Here is a 19,931-nt window from a genome sequence, read left to right as displayed (position 1 = left end):
ACAGTCTTGGACTAGCTCCCCTGCGATCCTCTGCGTCGATTCCTTAGGGGTTGAGCTCCTACCAACGTCTCCCGGTTTCGGGGACACTCTATCTGCGCTTTTCTTTTCTTTCAACTCCACAACATCTGCTGAACAGGCTATTGGGAAACCAAGGGGTCCGCGACATATGAGCTGGTTGCGGCACTCTTTCCAGTGCCAGACTTCTCCTCGGGGCCATGGATGAGAAAAGGACGGAGAAAGAAGGCACCGACGATGCTCCTATTGTAAGTTCCTTCGTTTTTACTGTTCAGTGTGCTACTGGCGCAATCAATACCAGTGTATTGACGGTTGACTGCAATTACAGAGGCCTGTGTCATCCCTTCTATCTCATTTCGAACACCTTTCCAACTCCGGACAGTCGTCGAAGGGTGCCAGTACGCCGCGTGAGAGCACCTCCCGCTTCTTAAAACCGCGCGATCAACCGGACGCTTCGCAACCTGCTGGACGTGCATCGCTGGACCTACCTCGCCCGTACTCTCCTTGGGGTGCGACTGAGAATCTGCAAACTGGGACATCATCCGGCACTTCAAATGGAGGACCCATTGGGGCGCCCCGTAATGGACCGTCAGGACGAAGATACTCTCGACCGATGTCGATGCAGATTGGATCTTCACCGCATCTGACTCCGGTTCTGACGGTGGACTCGCCTCGTTCCCCTCCTCGTGGAGTCGATGTTCGACAGGGAGGTGAGCAATGGGCTTCATTGTCTCGCGGAGCTTCAGATGTCTCTCCCAAAGCTGCTTCATGGCAGAGCTCACCTCGTTCGTATACCCGTCCCAAGACACCAACCTCTCCTTCTGGCAGTTCCGTTGATGTTCCTCGTCGTTCAGGGAGGGAGGTCTCTCCCGTCGGAAAAGCGAAAAGCACCTCTGTTCCGCCGCCGGTTAACAGAGCAGAGAAACCAAAGATACCTGCGAAGCCCGCCAACATCTCCCAGTCGGAGGGAAGAGCGCTTGCGCCGACGCCTGAACCTGAACGCAACCCGATCGAAGACAGAGTTTCTCCCTTCAGTACACCTCCGAGCAGCCCGGAAAGGCCTCCGCCCACCCCAGCTGAAAGCACGCGACCGAGAAAATCTCCAAAGCTTCCGCCTCCGGTATCTTCGCGTTTGTCCCCCGAGCCTCTCTCTCTGCCGCCGTCTGTCGACAAGTCCCCTCGGTTAGCCCCGTCCGTGCAACGTTCCGTGGATGCGAGAGAACTGGGATCTACGAGGCCACGGCCTGTTGCCGAGCCTTCCCGGGACACCAAACCGACCATCAGACCAGCCGCTCAACCTCGCGATGCCCGTGACTCTGCTCTGCCTAGCCAGAAGCTGGCGACCGGTGATCATCCAGAAGATCGACCTAGTCTACCCCCTCGGGGTGGTGGTCTCCGTGGACGGCCTTCCAGCACTGTAGGTGCTTCGGAACCGAGAACCCCTGAGATTCCATCCAGGAACTCAATCGATCTGCCGTCGCGACCAGCGAAGGCGCATCCTGCCAACCGGGTTCCCCCAATTGAAACAAATACGCAAGTTGCCCCTCCGCCTCCTCCTAGGAACCCCCCATCTTCCGTCAGTGGCAAGCTGGCTACGGACAGCCCGCAGACGCCGAGACCTCGCCCACCTCCAATCTCACGCGAGACAAAATACACCAACCCGATGTCCTCGCAGCAAGCTCCAAGCCAGGGTCCGGATGATTCAGATGAGGAAGAAGTGCCGGAAGACACGCCGGTGCCACGGACGGACTACCCGGATTCTTCCCAGGTAAATCGGCGACCACCGGTTTTCAAATCCGGGACCCTGTCTATAGCGACGGGATACAACACCCGCGAGTTTGATGTATGTGGAAAGTACGTCTGTACCACTGGGTACTTGACGAAGGTATGGGACATCGCGACTGGCGAACAGATTGTGGGCTTAAGTCATGGGGAGACTGTGAAGGTGCTATCAGTGGCATTCAAGCCTGGTAGGGGTCTCGAGGATGAGGGCACGCGGCTGTGGCTGGGTACGAATATCGGAGAACTGCACGAAGTCGATATCAACACGCAGTCGATTGTCGCCTCAAGAGCATACCCTTCGCGCCGGGAGGTCATCAAGATACATCGACACAAGAAGGAGATGTGGACCCTTGATGATGAAGGAAGACTGCTCCTGTGGCCTCCCGACGAAACAGGTACTCCAAACCTGCAGTATAGCTACAGCCATCCTCACGATCGCGTTGCACGGGGTCACACATTCTCTATGGTAGTAGGTGATAAGCTGTGGCTGGCCACTGGCAAGGAGGTACGAATTTATCGACCGAATGCGCGTGATGATTCTTTTCACGTTTTGAAAAGGCCATTGGGTGCCAATCACACCGGGGAAGTCACCTCAGGAACTCACACGACAAAAGACGGGGGGCGAGTGTATTTAGGCCATGCGGATGGAAAAGTCACTGTTTATTCCTCGACTGACTACACCTGCTTGGCCTCTGTGAACGTGAGCGTGTACAAGATCAACTCTCTGGCGGTGGTCGGGGACTATCTATGGGCCGCTTATATGACTGGCATGATCTACGTCTATGACACGTCGACCAACCCGTGGACTGTGAAAAAGGATTGGCATGCTCATGAGAGCCCTGTCTGTGGTCTTGTCCTGGATCCAAGTAGCTTGTGGACAGTAAATCGTCTTCATGTCACCTCTCTGGGGACGGATAACTTTATCCGTTTCTGGGATGGGATGTTAGAAGACGACTGGCTCGGTAGGTTTATACTGTTAGTGTGGGGACCACGTTGCTAACTTCGAGGCAGAGATGAGGATGCAAAGCAAGGACGTCGAATATTGCAATTTCCGCGAGATTCGAGCTGCCATCGTGACGTGGAACGCGGGGGCTTCGGTGCCGCGTGATTTGCAAAACAGCACCTTTATTCAGGATGCGATCCACCCTGAAGATCCTCCCGAGATATTAGTTTTCGGATTCCAAGAGCTGGTGGACCTGGAGGACAAGAAAATCACAGCCAGTGCGTCGTCCCTTCGTAGACTGTTGTGCTTTCTTGTATACTGACAATTACTTCAGAGAGCTTGCTCATGGGCAGCAAGAAGCGGGACAATCATGAAAAGGAACATATGAGCCGGCAATATCGGGTGTGGAGAGATCACCTGGCTGCAGTTATCAACGACGTCATGCCCATTGAGGAGTCATATGTTCTCCTTCATACAGCGAACATGGTAGGCTTGTTTACATGTGTCTTCATCAAAGAGAAGGAACGACAAAGAGTGCGAAACATCAGTTCGGCGGAGGTGAAACGAGGTATGGGTGGGTTGCATGGAAATAAGGTATGTCGATAAATTCGAGCTCGATACGTCCTCAGAATGCTTATTTCATTAGGGTGCTTTGATTCTTCGATTCGTGCTTGATGACAGCTCTATGTGCTTCATAAACTGTCATTTGGCGGCCGGTCAAACACAGACGGCGCATCGTAACAACGATATTGCAGCCATTCTCGAGAGCGAGTCGCTGCCTGCCGAGCATAGCCTCACGGCACGCACCGATCTTTTCGTTGGCGGCGGTGACGGGACCATGATCCTGGATCACGAGATCTGCATTTTGAATGGCGATCTCAACTACCGTATTGACTCGATGCCTCGAAATGTCGTCATTGAAGCCGTCCGCAACGGTAATCTCCCAAAGCTGCTGGAGCGGGATCAACTGCTGGCGTCCAAGCGCAAGAACCCTGGTTTCCGTCTGCGCTCCTTCAACGAAGCACCCATCACCTTCGCACCAACATACAAGTACGACGTCGGATCAGATGAGTACGACTCGAGCGAAAAGAAGCGGTCGCCCGCGTGGTGCGATCGGGTGCTGTACCGGGGTGTAGGGAGGATCAAGCAGCTGGAGTATCGGCGACACGAAGTGCGCGCATCCGACCACCGCCCCGTGAGCGCCTCGTTCAAGATGCGCGTGAAGACGATCTCTCCCAAGGAGCGCGCAGAGACCTGGGAGAAATGCCAGAAGGAATTCGTCAAAGAGAGACGAAGGCTGGCTTACGATACCAGGTGAGTGGAGTCGCAGCTTTATCAGGCAGGACTCATTATTAATCTCTTTTCGTCTACAGCATCGAATACCTCGTCAACATCCTCGGAATCGATCCCGACGAGGCTCGAAGGATCATCACTTCGGGCGGTTCTCGATAACCCCTCGTCTCCTCGTCTATGCCTTTCTTTTATTTACTCCTTCTTTTCGGCTACGGTACCTAATCACACTCGGCGCGTGGTGTTGTATGGTCGTTTGAGTATTCTATTGACTTGACGTTTTACCAAGCAAGCAAGCAAGCAAGCAAAGGCATAGATAACATTCCCCCCGCCTCCCCCATGATTGATTTGACAGATCCAGATCCAGATCCAGATAAAAGGGATATATCGACAAAGAGGAGTACGATCAAGGAGAGGGAAAGGGAAGGCAGAGAAAAGAAAAGAAAGGCAGCCATCATCATCATCATCAATCATCAACCAACCAATCAAACCAAACCAAACAGAACCCAAGCAAACTACGGAGTATTTCCCGATGTGTCTGTCTATTCTGTTCTATTCTATTCTGTTCCGTGTACACATACAATACACATACATACGACCCTAACGAAATGAAATTCATGATAATAATAATATAGTATAGTGTAGTATAATATAATATAATAAATTTAAAGAGATAGATAGAAAGAGAGAAATATGATATGTTTCCCTGATTGAAAATAAAAAAAATAAAAAATACAAACGTAGATAAAAATGACAAAAAAAAATCATTACATGTACTCACTCTGTCGAACGAAAACTATTTATCATAAAACGATAGAATTTTTTTTCTTGATCAGACTAGACAAGAACACTCTCCTATTAATATTATGACATGAGAGGAAGGTTCGGTTCGAACTGTCGACGGCAACGTATAAGATATCTAGATGCCTGAATGAATGAATTTTGACGAGGAATACGATAGATAGGTAGAACTTCTAGTCTATATATATATATATAATATCAGAAAAAAAAATAGTGATGACTAGAAAAAAAAAGGAAAGATCAAGAATTAGAGTTTGCTAAAGTCTTATTGGTTTAATGTAGGAAGGTGACTGACTGACTGACTGTGAATTTATTAAGACAAGACGAGACAAAAAAGATCAAGAAAAACATCAAGGGGGGAAAATACCATGCTGATTTTAAGCCAAGAAAAAAAAACCAACATGGTCGATCAGCTCCCATCTTTCGGGCGGGTACTTGCTTTGTTTTTCACGGGTGACTGAGATCACCCACCTATGGAGTAAAATAAGACTGACTGCTACTGCTAGGCGCTGACAAAGCGACGAAGCGACGAAAAAAAACCCCCCTGGTTAATTACATACATGATGCTTGCTTGCTGGCCGTTCTGAATAAAGATTCATTTATTTGGCTTGAACTGATTCCCTATCCCCTATCCTATCGTATTGTATTGTTATCTTATTCAATTCAGTTCAATTCAATTCAATTGAATCCATCCACCATGGACCCGATGGTGAGATGCTGATGTTAAAAATTTAAATCAGGTGCAAAAATGGGGATGATCGATCGATCAGTCGATGAGGATGATGCTGACGCAAGAATACAAGACAAGGCAGAAGAGAACGGAACAGAACATATAGTCAGGCATGAAGGTGATATGATCTTCTCGAGATAATAAAATTGTTGATAATGAAGTAAGTTGTGGATAATAAAGTAGGCTGTTGGATCTCTTCACCCGCTTTATCGAAAGGTAAGAACAACAAAATAAAGAGCTCGAACTCCATAAAAAATGACACGTTAAATGCTTCGGAAGATAGATATGCCACCTTAAGACAGGAGAGGCCAGCCAGGATCGTATGGATGACTGCTAGTTTAAACAAACTGGTAGGAAACAGGTGTTGCCATAGCCAATCATCTCAGTCTTGTCTTCAAAGACTCGTCGTTGATCGAAGAGCGCTCGTGCGTGCCATCGTATTGGACGGCGCTATTCTTCGTTTCGTCCCAGCTGCCACTTTGGGAGGAGGCTCTCGAGTCCAGCTACAAGATCATTAGCTCTCGATACTCGGACACAACGACGACCAGGCTCAACATACATTCGCACAATGAAGTCGTCCCCGGCAGATGCAAACATGCCCGGATCAGTAGGATTCCAGGACACGGCATTAACGCACCCAGAGATATGACCTTCCAAGGCTTCCACGAGAGTGCTGTTCTCTCTATGCCAGATGTAGACGCGGGAGTCTAGTATGTGATTAGCAGAAGAAGATCTAAAATCGCTGCCGCTGCTTACCTTCACTGCCACTGACGACAAAGTTCTCCGCAGCACCGCCGAACGTACTGCGGATGACAAATTCTCCCTGCTTTTGACCCTGGAAGCGACGGACCACTTCGGTAGTCTCAATATCGATCATCTGTATTTGGCCTTCGGCCAGATTCACCAGCATGTACTTCGAGTCCCGACTGACGGTGACGGATGTCGTCTTGCTCTTCAACGGGAGGCAGTATTCCTCCACATACGTTGACAGGTTGAAGACATGAAGTTTACCCGTCTCATCGGCGGCAATTAACCGCGTCCCATCCGGGGTGATGGCACAGTCCTGTACCCTAAAACCTCCCGGCCACGTATATAACGCGTGCCCTCGCATGCTCCAGTGGCACAGCTGGGTCTTATCGTCCAGAGAAGCGGTTACGAACGACTCGCCGTCCGCAGCCCAGGCAGCTGCCGTCACTGGTTCTCGGTGATTATTAATGGTCAGGAGACAGCGTCCGGTCTGGAGCGTTGTTGAGAACCCGAGATCAGCAAAACCATCAGCCATGTGGCCACTTTCCTTTGACTTACCTCTACCTCCCAGACCTTGGCCTTTTTATCTTGGGAACACGTAATCAATTTGGAATCGTCTGGACTCCAAGTCGCGTAGGCCACCGGCTCGTCGTGCTCCAGAAATTTATGGATGACGGAGAAGGTGGCGGTGTCGTATATGATGACGCTGCGGTCCTTGCTGGCGGTTGCCAATTTTGATCCGTCATGCGAAAACTCCACATACCAGATTTCATCCGCATGATGCGTCAGCTCAATCGTCGGATGAAGCGGAAAGTCGTTTCGATCGCATACGTGATCGCAATAGAGGGATGGCGGAGTTGCAGTATTGTGATAGCGACATTGGTTGATCTGATTTTGCTTGACGTGATCGAGCAAGACAGCCAGACGGTGGTCCGGTATCATAACCGAGGGCGATATAAATTCTGCAGGAGGCTTAGCAAACTATAGACACTAAATGGAAACTCCGACTCGCTCACTTGAAAGTTCAGTTAACAGCCGTTCTCTCGACTGCTCGATGGATCCATCCCAGCCAGATTGCTCACGCAGGTACTCCGGAGGACACATTAGGAGACTGTCAAAGCAACGATATCAGCGGGTGATCCAAGACTGATCATGCTAACAGTGCGAGACTCACCTGGAAAGAGCGTGAAGTTGGGGGATGTTGTAGTTCAAAGGGGTCAGTTCCTGTCGGAGGACCATCAACGCTGCTCCGAGATCCCGGGCCTCCAACAACTCCAAAAACTTTTGTTGCCGGAGACAAAAAAGCATTTCATTCCTATTTGCGTTCTCCACCAGTGCCAACTTGCCCCAGCTTGAAGTAGGATGATCACCACCACCGTCGGGCTCGAACGAGTCTAGTAATATCTGTTCTGCCTCTGCCCAGTGTCCCTCCAGCACAGCACTCCTGAAGGCTGCAACGGCCGGACTTTCCAACTCGTAGCCACTTTCTCGACTTAATGTGGCGGCAGCACTACTGTAACCCAAATCGTATAAACTTTGAATCAAGATCCTCGTGACCTCCTCCCGATCGTGGCCAAAGTATGTCGGAGCTCGGACAGGCGATTTGACGGATCCATTCGTTTGCGACTGTCCGTTTGACGGCGTATGTGAAGGAGATTGTCCGTTTAGAGATCCTGAGATGGCTGCCTTCCTCCGGGGCGACGTGGCCAAGCCATTTGAGATCTCGGACCGGCCGTTCGCTCTTGCCGTTGATGCTCCACCATCGGACCGCATATTTGCCAGGCGCCTGCGCTTGGGAAAGGGAGGTTGGCCTTCTGATCGGCCACGTCGTTCAGTAGATGTACTGTCACTGGGAGATTGCCCCCGCCCGAAACTCCCTTCTCCGGTCGTACTGCTATCCGATGGATCCGGGGAGGATGAGGGATCGCGGCGGCGGCGGCGAGGGTGCGAAGGGGTCACTGAGGTAACTGTTAGATCAGAACTCGAACCAAGGTGACTGTTGCGGCTCTCGGGACGCTGATGAGACGGAGCAGCAGAACCGGTGGTGATAGGGGAGTCGGGGCGGTCGGGGGCGACGGAGGTGGGTATATACGGGGAAGGGTGGTCTGCCAGGTCGAATATGAAGAGCTGCTCTTCGACCTGGCTCTGGAGAAGAACCAGGGGAGCAGTCCTTGAACCAGAAGAGGGGTATCAGAGATGCACTACCGCTGCTGGTTGAATGAAGTCTGGTGAATTCTGGTCACACAGGTCAAGACGGCTTAATTACCTGCTTCAGCTGGTAGTGGGGGAGAAGAAATAAAGAAGAGAAGAAGAAAAGAAAGTCGTCAAGTCAGATCGATTCTGCGTGGATAGAAGGGTGACTCCGGTGGAGGAGCTTCTCGAAGGGTTGGAGCAGTCAGATCAGTTCTTATCACTATCGCCGTAGGCGCCAGAGACCGCCTCCAAGGAAGTTTTGCCCACGGCCAACCCCGGACAAGATGGTAGTGAAAGGGAGGAAAGGGCCAAGCAGGCGGATCACTGTTGAAGAAGGATTCAGAGGAGGGAGAGAGAGTCGAAGCAGCACGACAAGGAGAGTTGCGGTTGGAGTGAGGTTGAGCTGCGGCGGGCGTCGTTGGTCGCTGAACGCATCGGTGTTCAGGGTGCCTGGCGGGCCGTGGGGCGGCTGCTATCACGACGCCAGACGCCAGACGCCAGGACAGCCACGATTACTCGATTACTCATTCTGGCATGAAATCTTATACGTACGAAGCCTACTGTATTTTCGGGAACTGTAATTTCTAATCTAATTAATTCTATTCTTCTTGTCGTCTAGCTTTCGATTGTCCAGCACGGGATCTGCATAATCGGATCGGCTTAGAATTAGGACGCGTTAACCTTGGCCTAACAACTACAATGACAACCCCGAAATCCCTCCAAGTATGTATGTACTGTACAAATACTACACTCTACACTCTACACGGAATATTGACCGGTTTCTGCCCGCAGAGAGTGAGGCAGTAACGTTTTCTGGATAAGTTAATGCTCAGTGTCTCCGTCACCATGCCGGAGCCAGTACCATTCGTAAGACAGGCTAGAAGTGGAACGTTGAGTTGGTCGTCGTTTTGTAGTAGTTAGTCATTACAGCTGGCGATACCTGGATTGCCCCTGTGGATTGCTACATACTTAGGTAGTCGACAGCTGACGCACAGATGGGACAGGATGGGCTCATCTTGGAGAGAATATGACCACGACAAGTCTATCACAAGCGATCCATTCTCTCGAACCAACCAGACGTCTGTCTCAGCCTGTCACCTGAATCCGAGAGCTTATCGGAGGGGTTTGTGACCTGGGCCGGGATTCGAGTCGAGGAGAGCGGATCCAGAGAGATACAATGCGGCCATTCATTGTGTTTGACCGCCATTGGAGGTGTAGATGGAGATGCCGAGTTCTGCAAGAGTTTTAGACGGTCACCTGCTCGCTCACCACTGAATCGCCGTCACGTTGTCCCTTTCAGTCCCCCACGCTGTCAAGGCAAGGCCAGCTGGTCTGGTCCGGTGAGTTGCCGATCGAACCCTGATCTTGCTGGTGAGGCCTGTTTTACGTGCATGGACGGTACCTGAGTCTGGTACTGTACAGTCCATACGTTAATAATAACAAGGACCGCAGTCCACGGCTCCTTGACTTCACCCGTGAATTTTACTTCATGATGATTTCTCTTTGGTTAATCCAATCAGATCGTTCAGAAATGAATTACATCATCGACAATGATACCGTAATATGGAAGCTTCCAAGGTTGTAACTTTGCGATCCTAGCTCGAGGTTGATAGGTACTCGCCGCACAGTAACGAATGGATGGCGATGAAATAATTGTCAAAAACAGACCACTTCAGTTTTATCGCCTGCAGCAACAACAATACCCCAGAGTAATGGCGATGGCAAGAATCAGCTTAGGCAAGTATGAGTGCCTTTTTGCCTTGCCCCAGACAGAAGTTTAATCTCAGGGAGTTGGTTTCGGAGTTCTTCACCGTCCATCTGTTGCCACCACCACCTCCGCCCTTGATAAAGTGACGATATGGTGATTGCAGCTGTCCAGACCAGCGCCCACTTTTCCCCGGATTTCCCACGGTACGAAATGCCGCTCGTCTCCGCCACGCCATCTATATAAGGCGACGTCAGCGCCCGTATTTTTCCTGACAAGAAAATCACATCAATCAGAAACAGCAACATTCTTACTCTTTAAGACCCTTTAAAAAATTTTTTTTCGGCATCATTATCAACATGGGCTGCAACTGCGGAACCGACAGCTGTCCCTGCACCGGTGCCCGAAACTGTATCTGTGATAATAACTGTGCCTGCAAGGGCTGCGGGGTATGTCGCTGAGTCCTCACCCCATGAAACTGGTGATTCCCTTGTGAATGGTTGACAGGTGCTGATTGACACTGCTTTTTTCTATAGAAATAAAATGCAACACCAACAATTCCAGTACATCTTGGTAGTGGATTTGGAGGTATAATTTGGGACGAAAGAAAACTGTACCTATAATAATAATATTATGAATTAAGATCTCTACTCCAAACGGACTTCGCTTGTTGTAATAATACTATGATGAATGATTTCTACCTACGTTCTTGTCATGATGAATGTGCATTCAGGAGAGAGAGGGCTTTATGTACCAAATTTCTTGAATATGGCTAGGCATCAACTAGAGACGAATTGAGGATCGCTCAGACGGTCACTTTAGCAAAGGGGAGGAATCAATGGAATCGAAGTTTGCTTATGTTGAACTCAATATTATTAACTTCAACACATCTGTAAATTGCCCATTCCCTCTAACTTGTAGGGATTTTATCTCAGTATGTTTACCTGATCTATAAGAAAAATGGCATAAGCTTCAGCCCTATGCTTAGAGTATTATTCTTTGCCTTATGAATTAAGACAAAAATAAAACAGACAATGAAGTGGAACCTTCTTTCTACATACGCAGTACTCAGACTATGCACCTTAGATCATTTATGCTTCCGCCATAGAAGCAGATTATTGTATTGCCTGTTAGTGCTGAAACTTCTATCCAAGTCTTCATTGGTAAGGAGTCCATCTATAAGCTATTGTTGTATAAGACTAATTAATCCTGCTATCAAACAGAATCTTGGGTAAAACAAGAAGTGGTGACTCTCAGTTTCACTACTTAGCAGGTTCTATTCTAGATTTCGGTTGTTTTCTCTTGTTTTCTTTTTTTCTTTTCCTTTTCTTTTTTTCTTTTTTTTTTCTCTCTTTTTTTTCCCTTTTTTCCTTTTCCCCTTTTTCTCTCTCTTCTCTCTCTCTTTTTGTTTTTTTTTAAAAAAGATTTTTTTTCCAACTATTGCAATACGAGTCCGTATCAGCCGTTGGGAGCCTTTAGCCTAGCATAGAAAATGAAGCTAACTGACGCTATTGATGCCTTTTACGAAGTTCCTAAAGTCTATAATATTATGAAGTTACAAGTCGATATATCCACTTTACCTACCCTAATCAAGTACTCCTAACTACACGTGTAATTTCAACATCAGGTCAGAAAATCAACTTTGGATCTGCTGGAGGAGGGGACTTCGATTTGAGCACCGCCTCAGAACACTTGAGAGCTCCCGTAATGGTGAAACAGATAAATGGCGACAAGGCGTACATGATCTGCAAATGCCAGTCAGAACATCACTCTAATTACAACCCTCTAGTTGTTGTTCACTCACTGCCAATACTTTGGAAATGGCCATCTTCTCCATGTCAGACACCTTGCCCAACTCTGCCAGCCCCGAGATAATCAACGCTGGCGGCCCAGTGGGCATCACCATCATGCTGAACCACAGCATCGGGTCGTCTCGGACGAGGTTCGTCTTCAGAGCGAGAACGTAGATGACTGATACACTGATCCTGCAGCATTGCATTGTCAACAAACAGAGCCTTGTGACCAAAATTCTGATGGAAGCACTTACAACGGCCAAATAACCAGTCGAATGATGAAGACACTGACAATCGCTCGGAGAGGGACCTTCCCGGAGCTCTTGCTTCGCTTCATTCTCTCAAAGCTGACACCCAGCTTGCAGCCCACCATAAAGATCTGCAACGTCGTGAAGAGCTTGCCCAGGTTCTTGATGCTGGAAGTCAGCCACGCATTGAAGATGCCGCCCTCGTCGTTGGGGTTGAAAAACGCCCGGTGCAATTTCGGCACCAATCCGAGCACCACGCCCGTCAACGTGCAGAGGAGCGCCACGTCGACGAACCCCGTGTCGATGGAAGTCAACTCCTGCTTGACGCGCTCGGGGAAGAGCGAGAACACATATCTGGCCGCGCGCTTGATCGGGCTGCCAACCCCGTGACGGAGTTTCTGCGCGGGGCCCGGCAGGAGGGATGTCTGCTCATCAATCTCCTCTTCGCTCGGACGGCGCTCCTCGGGTTGTCTTCCTTCGTCACGATCCCGCTGGTCACCACCTTCTTGTTGGTCTTGTTCACCCTCGTCTCCGATGTCCCGGAGCATTCGGGGGCCGACCGCGTAGGAGATGGTCTTGGTGGTGACGGCGCAGACCAGGAAATAACTCTGGGCTCGCTGGATCGCATCTGACGTGGACTCGCCCTCTGGGGTGATCATATCCAGGCTGCCCGCGCTTTGCAGAGACTGAAGCAGGAGCAATGGAAGGGAGGTGGTGTTGTTGAACGCGCATGCCGGTGTGACCCATGGTGGCAGTTTCAACACGATGGTGACTATATATCCGAACACGACTGACAGTGAGGCGTATAAGATGGACCATACTGAGAGACAAAACTATTAGTGCGCTATTCAATAACAACAACGGCAAAAAAAAAGGAAACGTACCTAAAACAGGAACATAATTCAACGCGCTCCCCAAATGCAGCTGGGAGCCCAGATTAACGATGATGAGGGCTGGCAAGAACACCTTGACGCAGAGCCCCGCGATATCATTAATGGATTCCTCACGGATCAATTTCGCCTGTCGAGCGGCGACACCATACAATAGCGTCAGCAGAACGGAGGTGCAAGCCTGCAATGCACCGAGAAAGGGGGGCAGTAAACCTTGGATAATATTGTCACTCATTATGTCGGTAGAGGAGGAAACAAAAAAGGGGGAAACAAAAAAAAATTACAGGTCTCTTAGATAATGAAATCAAAATGCTATTTTCAGCCTGTCCATGAATGAGGAAATTGCATATTGGCATTGTAGCTTCCTAGGGACGAAACGGATGGATGGACGGCATGGCATCATCGTTACCTACGTCCCAGTACTAACCCCATACGAGATTTGCAGGAACCGAACCGGAAATCAAGCACGCGAGCAATAACTACCTAATATACCCTATTTCATCTTCACTTTAATTCCTGTCAATCAAGCAGGTAAGCACTAGGCCTGTAGCTACTGTCTGTATACTTGCAAGTTGTATTTCTCATGGTCATGCACAGTCAAGTTATTGCCATATGCAGTAGCAGATCTATAGATAAGTAGGCTTCAAGGATACTAACGAGGATCCTCCACTCACTCTCCCAACAACGAGACTAAGGGGGAAAAGAAGAAAAGAGAGGAAGGTAAAAAAGAAGGCAAAGACATAGTAATATGCAGGTGATTGACGTCTAATTAATTCTCCCGTGACTCTTTCTTTCTCTTTATCGGTACATAGTTTGTCATTATTTGCTCTTCCTCGAACTAGAGAAATAGATTTCTTTGAGCTTTTTTTTTTTCATTCTGGCAACCTTAGGTCTTTGATTCGATCAGGTAACCTAACCTACTCATCACTTTGTCCGCCAAGATCATGTGTGTTGTCTAATGTCGGTATGATCAGATAATTAATAATCTAGGTATTTACCAAACTGCAGAGCACTGTACCGGAGTACAATCGACTTGCACATCACCTCTGCACGGGGTATTGTATCAATTCTCCTCGATCCATCCATCTTGAAAACATCCCCACGTCAAGCCTCTCTCATATTATAAGTTTCCAGGCCTTCCTTCAATTCCACGATCACGCCATGGACAAATACTGACAGAACGAGAACAAGCTATCCGAGGGAATGCATCCGCCTAGGTAAGTTGATTGATACCATGCTGCGAGACTGCCTGTGTGGGTGTTAGCAAAACAAAAAAAAAAGATCCAAGACAAGTAAAAAAAAAAGAAATAGATGGAGAAATATCCTACCAGCCATCGGCCCCAAAGGCCCAAATCCGACCGCGCCAAGCGCGAATTTGACAGGACCACCATATGGCAATGTCGCCACGGTGAACACTGCGTTTGCGGTGAAAAGAGGGTGTTTTTTGGCCTGGTTCAGGGCCCAGGAGGTGCCTGACTTTAGTCCCGAGATGGCGACTTCTGCTCCTGAAGAGAGGAGTTGCTTGGTGATGTCCGTGGGCATTTTTCTTTTTTTTCTTTTTTGTGACAGGTCGAGGTTTTGGACGTTGGGAACTTTTGAAGAAAATAGTCTGTCTGACTGTCGACGTAGATGGTGAGCGAGGGTAAAGAGAAGATCAGTCTTCGCTGGAGGGTGAGGACGACCAAAAGTAGGTAGAGTTTGAAGGTAGGTGCCAACTATTTATTTATCGATGTTGTCTACCCCTCTTTTGTCACGTCACGTTGGTGCTTTTTTTTAAAAGCCTGCATGTAGTCTGCCTTGCTAGTCTGCCTTGCAGCCTTTGCGATCACATCAATAGATGAACTTGGCTTGGTTACACGGAATAAGCGCCATGCATTGTGCAGCCTTGCAGCGTATGAGATGTTGGTTAACAACAATAACAATCCTGACGATGATTGGTTGCAAGACTAGTACGTCATTCGTAGAACACATTCAAATTATGAGTCTAAAATAATCTACAGAATCAGGCGGAATCACGTAGGCGTAATTTTGAGTCGCGCTGTATATGCCTCGGTCTGTTGGCTGACACTCAGCAGGGCTTGCTTTACGTACGGATTCCCCAAAAGCAGCACGGCAAGAGACCCGACGATGGCCAGAAAAAGACCAGCAATCATGAGACCCACGTAGGCCATCGTCTCAATGCCTCGTTTCTTACGGTTGAGACTCACAGTCTCTCCAAGGCTGAGCGAACCAACGGTGTTCTCGCCGGCGTATTTGAAGTTGAATTTGGTCTCTTTTCCAAGGCCCTGCTTCTCGTCCATGATAAGCCTGTAATAACGCCTGCGGCGGATCTACAGTTGTTATGTTAGAGACTCTTAAATATAGACCGGAAGGTGTCGTCGGTCGGGTCTGCGAATGGAACAATTGAAGGTAATTCCTTATCATGTCATGTCAAGCCCTGAAATCCGACTTACCGAGATGATGTTTTTATCAAAGTCTGGGAAGATCCTCTGAATGTAACTCATTGTCACGATAAACAAGCAATATCCCGCAACCAGGACCCAGTAGAACATGCTTGGCCTCCTCATGCCAAGTTTGTCAGACAGTTCGTTGCCATTCATCCACCGAACGAGGGCTTCCATGAACTCTCGTGATGCATAAAGAGGGTAGTTATTGTCCAAACTCAAGAGAATGTTTCTGGCCAGGACTTGGCTGGTCTCTGTGGGTTGCAATTCAGATACGAGGAGAGACTCCATCCATGCGCGCGCCTTCTCGGCATTTTCAAATGGCTCCGTGGGTGTCCCTAGGTAATAACCAACGAGTCTCCAGAGAGCGACGTAATCGGCAATCTCTTGATCAGTGAGCCAGATGCCCTGCCGCGGCAGACCCAGGTAAATAACAACAGTGGAGAAGGCACAGATGGTGAGAATGCAATCCAGGTCATTGACAGGCACGCCAAACCTCTCCAAATTCCAGTAGTCGGGCCTCCTTTGCGCCAGCTTGGTGATGTGTTGCCGGACAGCAGAATGAAGAAACCGGACTCGTACGGAAGAAGCGTGGCCATCGCCCCCAGGTTTGATGGAATCCAGCGACCGGGTTACTTGTAACACATGCTGCGTCGTTTCGAATAGTCGGCGTCGAGCCACCTTGGGAGAAAAGCCGCCCGTACGAACCAGAACCTCAGCAATCCGTCCGGCTCCCCTGAGATAAGAAAGCAGTATTAGCGTCTAGGGTATGTTAAAGGATAGATATGCCTGCGAACTCACATTCCACCCAGAAGACTCTGAAAAGGGAGCTATATGCGTGCGTATATCAGCATCAATCCAGACTATCTCAACGGTGTATAAGGGAGTTTCAGCGTACTGCACTCAAATTCGCCATCCCGTATCGATAGAAGACCTCCTGGCCTCTTTCAATCTGCTCCCAATCGACCCAATCAGGAATGGTATTCACTTGGTCCCACAGCTCCTGGAGCTTGTCATCTCTGGAGGCATTGTCCCTCAGGAGTGCATAGAGGTCCCGTTCCAGAGTCTCACCGGCTGTCCTCCGCTTCGGCGGTGAGATCTTATTCAGCCGTTCAAGACAGTCGTCCGCAAGCCTGTCATAGGTGAATTTCATCTGATGCAAGGCTTCAGCGGATGGATGAAGCGCTGTCCATCGAAACGTCCATCCCCAGACCTTCCGAGTCTCCGCTCCGTTTTTCCACACAGGGAAGAACCAGTCCATCTTGGTTTGGCTGGTAGTTCACGTTCTGCTTCTTTTATTGGTCAATGAAAGAAGAAAAGGGGCATGGGTGGATATCTGATATGCTATGAATTCGTCTTCTACTAATTGAAAACATACCTCCTTGCCGTCGATAAGATTAAATGAAGAGACAACATTGCTCAACGACAGATGGTCTCATCAGACTGCTCATGCGGAGCTCTTCCCTGCATTAAGAAGTCAGGCCATGTGAAAGTGTGGAGAGAGCTGGTGGGGTTGCTGTTGACGGTTGAACGGAACACTAAGTTGACGGATCTCTGGAACGGCCAGCTGACTTGGACAGTTCAATCACATGCTTGTAGATGTTTCTGTGCCTTGACATAAACGAATGACATATGGAGAGCAGTCATTCCGTTCAGCCTGCATGCTTACTTCAAAGGAGATATACCCCCATCCTCCCAATCAACTGCTGGTGTTGGTCAATCCAGAAGCGTATCTCGCCAGTTATCGGAGTCTATGGCATACTCCATATCCAGTGGCTAACTTGATTACATGCTTAACTAAAGACTCGTGCTCTCGTCAACAGCGAAGGACTGTGGGTCTCGGAGATACCGCAAACACATCGACAACATCGAGTTGATATCAGACTACTTCCACAAACTTATATTTTCAATACGAGTTGTTTCTGCTGTTGGGGGGCTAATGCTCTATTTATTATGTTCAGCACTGATAACCAGATATACCGCAGAAGGTCCCGCGGGGGTGCTTGGAGCTAAACCATCCATCATGCCACTCGGCATATCTTCTACCTATTGGAGAATTGCATCAGTTTAGAGTTTGATGCATTATCAGTACGGTCTGTGCCATTGTTATCAACACACAGATCGGCCATCTGTCATGCATGGCTCTAGGTTTGACGATCGCACGGCTCCCTCCCTCGTGGGGGAATGCAACAAGAGCCCTAAACTCGCGTCATTTATGCGGGTCAAAACGACCAGGAGGCGATACCTTAAATGGTTCAAAGTCCCTTGAAATCTACTTGTAGGATGTTCTATTTAGAGGGAAATACTACCACAAGATTGAACAGGACGCGTGGGCGACCCGGTACGTGCTTTTGTGAAAATCAAGGCTCCTTTTCCCATGAAATCCTTGCTCACTCGTCAAGAACAGGTGTAGGATAAGGTCAGCTGTGGTTGATACTCACCATCGTTCTGCTAGATTATCGCTGCGAGTGCACCCTGTTCTCCAGAAAATAGTTCTCTGGGTCGTCTCCCGTTCACAGGAACAATGGTAGATGCCGATCCTGAAAAGCAGCCCGCACAGCGGGAGGACGTGGTGGCTGCAATCTCGAAGACAATACTCCAGCATTCTCACGATGGGGATGAGGCCTTGAAGGCCTTTATCGGTCATGAAGGCGAGGTGTTCGTGATCGACGAGGCTACCAATCGAAGGCTGTTGAGGATTATCGATTGGAACCTGATCCCAATTAGTACGTTAACCGCTCACTTCCTTTACTGGAATTGTGCTGACTTGGAAGCAAGTGTGCGTTGTGTATTGTCTGAATTTCCTGGACAGTAAGTTGCATGTTTCACCTGATGATTCCTGGAAAACTCTGGGTAACAGAGATTGACTGGAAACGTCTAGAGACCACAATATCCTATGCAAGTATAACGGGATTGAATACGGATATCCATCTCGTAGGTGACAACTACCAATGGCTAGGTAGTCTCTTCTATATCGGTGCGTTCAGCTTGACTACGCATCCTTTATATCTTTTTATTGCTCCCGTACTAAAGCTTATCGAATTGTTAGGCTACCTGGCGTGGGAATATCCTACAAACATCCTTCTCCAACGACTGCCGCTGGCAAAGTACTAGGCATTTTGCATCATCATGTGGGGAGTCACGCTGGCCTGTTTTGCCGCAGTTCAAAACTTCAGCGGTGCAGTTGCAATCCGATTCTTATTGGGTATGGCTATTTGAGCTTTGTTGAGGAATACATGGGTTATCCAAGGTAGTCGACGATTAACATAAACAGGTGTCTTTGAGGCTGCAGTATCACCAGGATTTGCTCTTTTTACTTCACAGGTGCCTATAATCTGCCTCTTCTCCGTACTGTTACTGTCTCCATCTAACTTGTCAATGTTTTAGTGGTACACCCAAAAAGAGCAAGTCGGCCGGATTGGCGTCTGGTACAGCTTCAATGGTTTTGCTCAGATCCTTGGTGCGGTGCTAGCTTACGGTATTGCCAAAGGCGTAGAGCAGCATGGATCAACACTTGCAACGTGGAGGATCATTTTTCTTGCGACCGGTCTGCTCACTGTTGTGATTGGGATAATTTTTTTGTTCACGGTGCCTGACAGCCAGCTGAATGCGCGCTTTCTGAAGCCGGAAGACCGAATTCTCGCCGTCGAACGAGTCCGTGTTAACCGTCAAGGAATTGGCAACAAAAATTTCAAGTTCTATCAATTCAAAGAAGCCTTGGCTGACCCCTTGACCTGGGCATTGTTCTTCTTTTCCTTGGTTGGCGACATTCCCAATGGTGGCCTTACCAACTTTTTTAGCCAGCTTGTACGTGTTGTCTCCATCACCTAAGGAAAAAGGCGCAGTACTAATGTTTTCAATCAAAACTGGCGCAGATTGTGAGCTTTGGATACAGTGATTTGGAGGCCCTTCTGTACGGTGCCCCCGCCGGAGCCGTCGAGGCAGTCACCCTGATTTTTGGAAGTTGGCTAGCAACCAGATATGGCCATCGTCTGCTTATTGGCGGTGTTACGGTGTTGATTTCAATTCTGGGAATCTGCTTAATGCTGTTTCTGCCCCATTCCCTCAAACAGGGCCGGCTTGCTGGATACTACATCATGCAGGCTAGTCCTATGTGTGGGGTTGCTTTGCTCTCTCTTATATCGTCGAACGTTGCAGGATATACGAAAAAGACAACGGTGGCCGCTATCTATTTCATTGGGTACTGCGTTGGAAACCTGATCGGTACGTAAACTGATGCTGTATTTCCCCAGAGCTAAAGCTCGTCAGTGGGCATCGAAGGTCTCTCTGTTGAGTTGGCTTTGAACTTTGGTTCAGCTGCAGCATAGCAGTCAAGTCTTCCCCCCCCCC

The 19,931-nt window shown here is 48.9% G+C and overlaps 7 protein-coding genes across 7 annotated transcripts; 3 read left to right on the top strand and 4 right to left on the bottom strand.

The window, feature by feature from the left end:
• Nucleotides 1–215: 215 nt before the first annotated feature.
• On the top strand, nucleotides 216–4,192 carry VTN77DRAFT_3864 (uncharacterized protein; the record flags this gene model as incomplete). Its single annotated transcript, XM_069419859.1, has 7 exons — nucleotides 216–263; nucleotides 344–800; nucleotides 870–2,759; nucleotides 2,809–3,018; nucleotides 3,075–3,334; nucleotides 3,387–4,054; nucleotides 4,114–4,192. The coding sequence occupies 7 exons, from the start codon at nucleotides 216–218 to the stop codon at nucleotides 4,190–4,192; spliced, it is 3,612 nt and encodes a 1,203-aa protein (XP_069277982.1).
• Nucleotides 4,193–5,955: 1,763 nt separating this feature from the next.
• On the bottom strand, nucleotides 5,956–8,081 carry VTN77DRAFT_3863 (uncharacterized protein; the record flags this gene model as incomplete). The annotated part of the gene is made up of 6 exons (XM_069419858.1): nucleotides 5,956–6,064; nucleotides 6,121–6,268; nucleotides 6,318–6,798; nucleotides 6,867–7,270; nucleotides 7,325–7,419; nucleotides 7,483–8,081. The coding sequence occupies 6 exons, from the start codon at nucleotides 8,079–8,081 to the stop codon at nucleotides 5,956–5,958; spliced, it is 1,836 nt and encodes a 611-aa protein (XP_069277981.1).
• A 4,168-nt stretch (nucleotides 8,082–12,249) lies between these two features.
• VTN77DRAFT_3862 (uncharacterized protein) lies at nucleotides 12,250–13,372 on the bottom strand (the record flags this gene model as incomplete). Its single annotated transcript, XM_069419857.1, has 2 exons — nucleotides 12,250–13,067; nucleotides 13,132–13,372. The coding sequence occupies 2 exons, from the start codon at nucleotides 13,370–13,372 to the stop codon at nucleotides 12,250–12,252; spliced, it is 1,059 nt and encodes a 352-aa protein (XP_069277980.1).
• A 919-nt stretch (nucleotides 13,373–14,291) lies between these two features.
• VTN77DRAFT_3861 (uncharacterized protein) lies at nucleotides 14,292–14,679 on the bottom strand (the record flags this gene model as incomplete). The annotated part of the gene is made up of 2 exons (XM_069419856.1): nucleotides 14,292–14,386; nucleotides 14,466–14,679. 2 exons carry the CDS (start codon nucleotides 14,677–14,679, stop codon nucleotides 14,292–14,294), a joined length of 309 nt encoding a protein of 102 aa, XP_069277979.1.
• Nucleotides 14,680–15,149: 470 nt separating this feature from the next.
• On the bottom strand, nucleotides 15,150–16,842 carry VTN77DRAFT_3860 (uncharacterized protein; the record flags this gene model as incomplete). Its single annotated transcript, XM_069419855.1, has 4 exons — nucleotides 15,150–15,467; nucleotides 15,591–16,317; nucleotides 16,383–16,411; nucleotides 16,480–16,842. 4 exons carry the CDS (start codon nucleotides 16,840–16,842, stop codon nucleotides 15,150–15,152), a joined length of 1,437 nt encoding a protein of 478 aa, XP_069277978.1.
• Nucleotides 16,843–18,105: 1,263 nt separating this feature from the next.
• Nucleotides 18,106–18,695, top strand: VTN77DRAFT_3859 (uncharacterized protein; the record flags this gene model as incomplete). Its single annotated transcript, XM_069419853.1, has 4 exons — nucleotides 18,106–18,307; nucleotides 18,360–18,392; nucleotides 18,463–18,558; nucleotides 18,631–18,695. The coding sequence occupies 4 exons, from the start codon at nucleotides 18,106–18,108 to the stop codon at nucleotides 18,693–18,695; spliced, it is 396 nt and encodes a 131-aa protein (XP_069277977.1).
• Nucleotides 18,696–18,710: 15 nt separating this feature from the next.
• VTN77DRAFT_3858 (uncharacterized protein) lies at nucleotides 18,711–19,813 on the top strand (the record flags this gene model as incomplete). Its single annotated transcript, XM_069419852.1, has 4 exons — nucleotides 18,711–18,786; nucleotides 18,856–18,905; nucleotides 18,969–19,388; nucleotides 19,457–19,813. 4 exons carry the CDS (start codon nucleotides 18,711–18,713, stop codon nucleotides 19,811–19,813), a joined length of 903 nt encoding a protein of 300 aa, XP_069277976.1.
• Nucleotides 19,814–19,931: the final 118 nt, after the last annotated feature.

Source organism: Rasamsonia byssochlamydoides (assembly GCF_041956645.1).
Source record: "Rasamsonia byssochlamydoides strain NRRL 3658 unplaced genomic scaffold VTN77scaffold_28, whole genome shotgun sequence".
Lineage (NCBI taxonomy): Eukaryota > Fungi > Ascomycota > Eurotiomycetes > Eurotiales > Trichocomaceae > Rasamsonia > Rasamsonia byssochlamydoides.
This window is presented reverse-complemented; position numbering and strand designations above follow the sequence as displayed.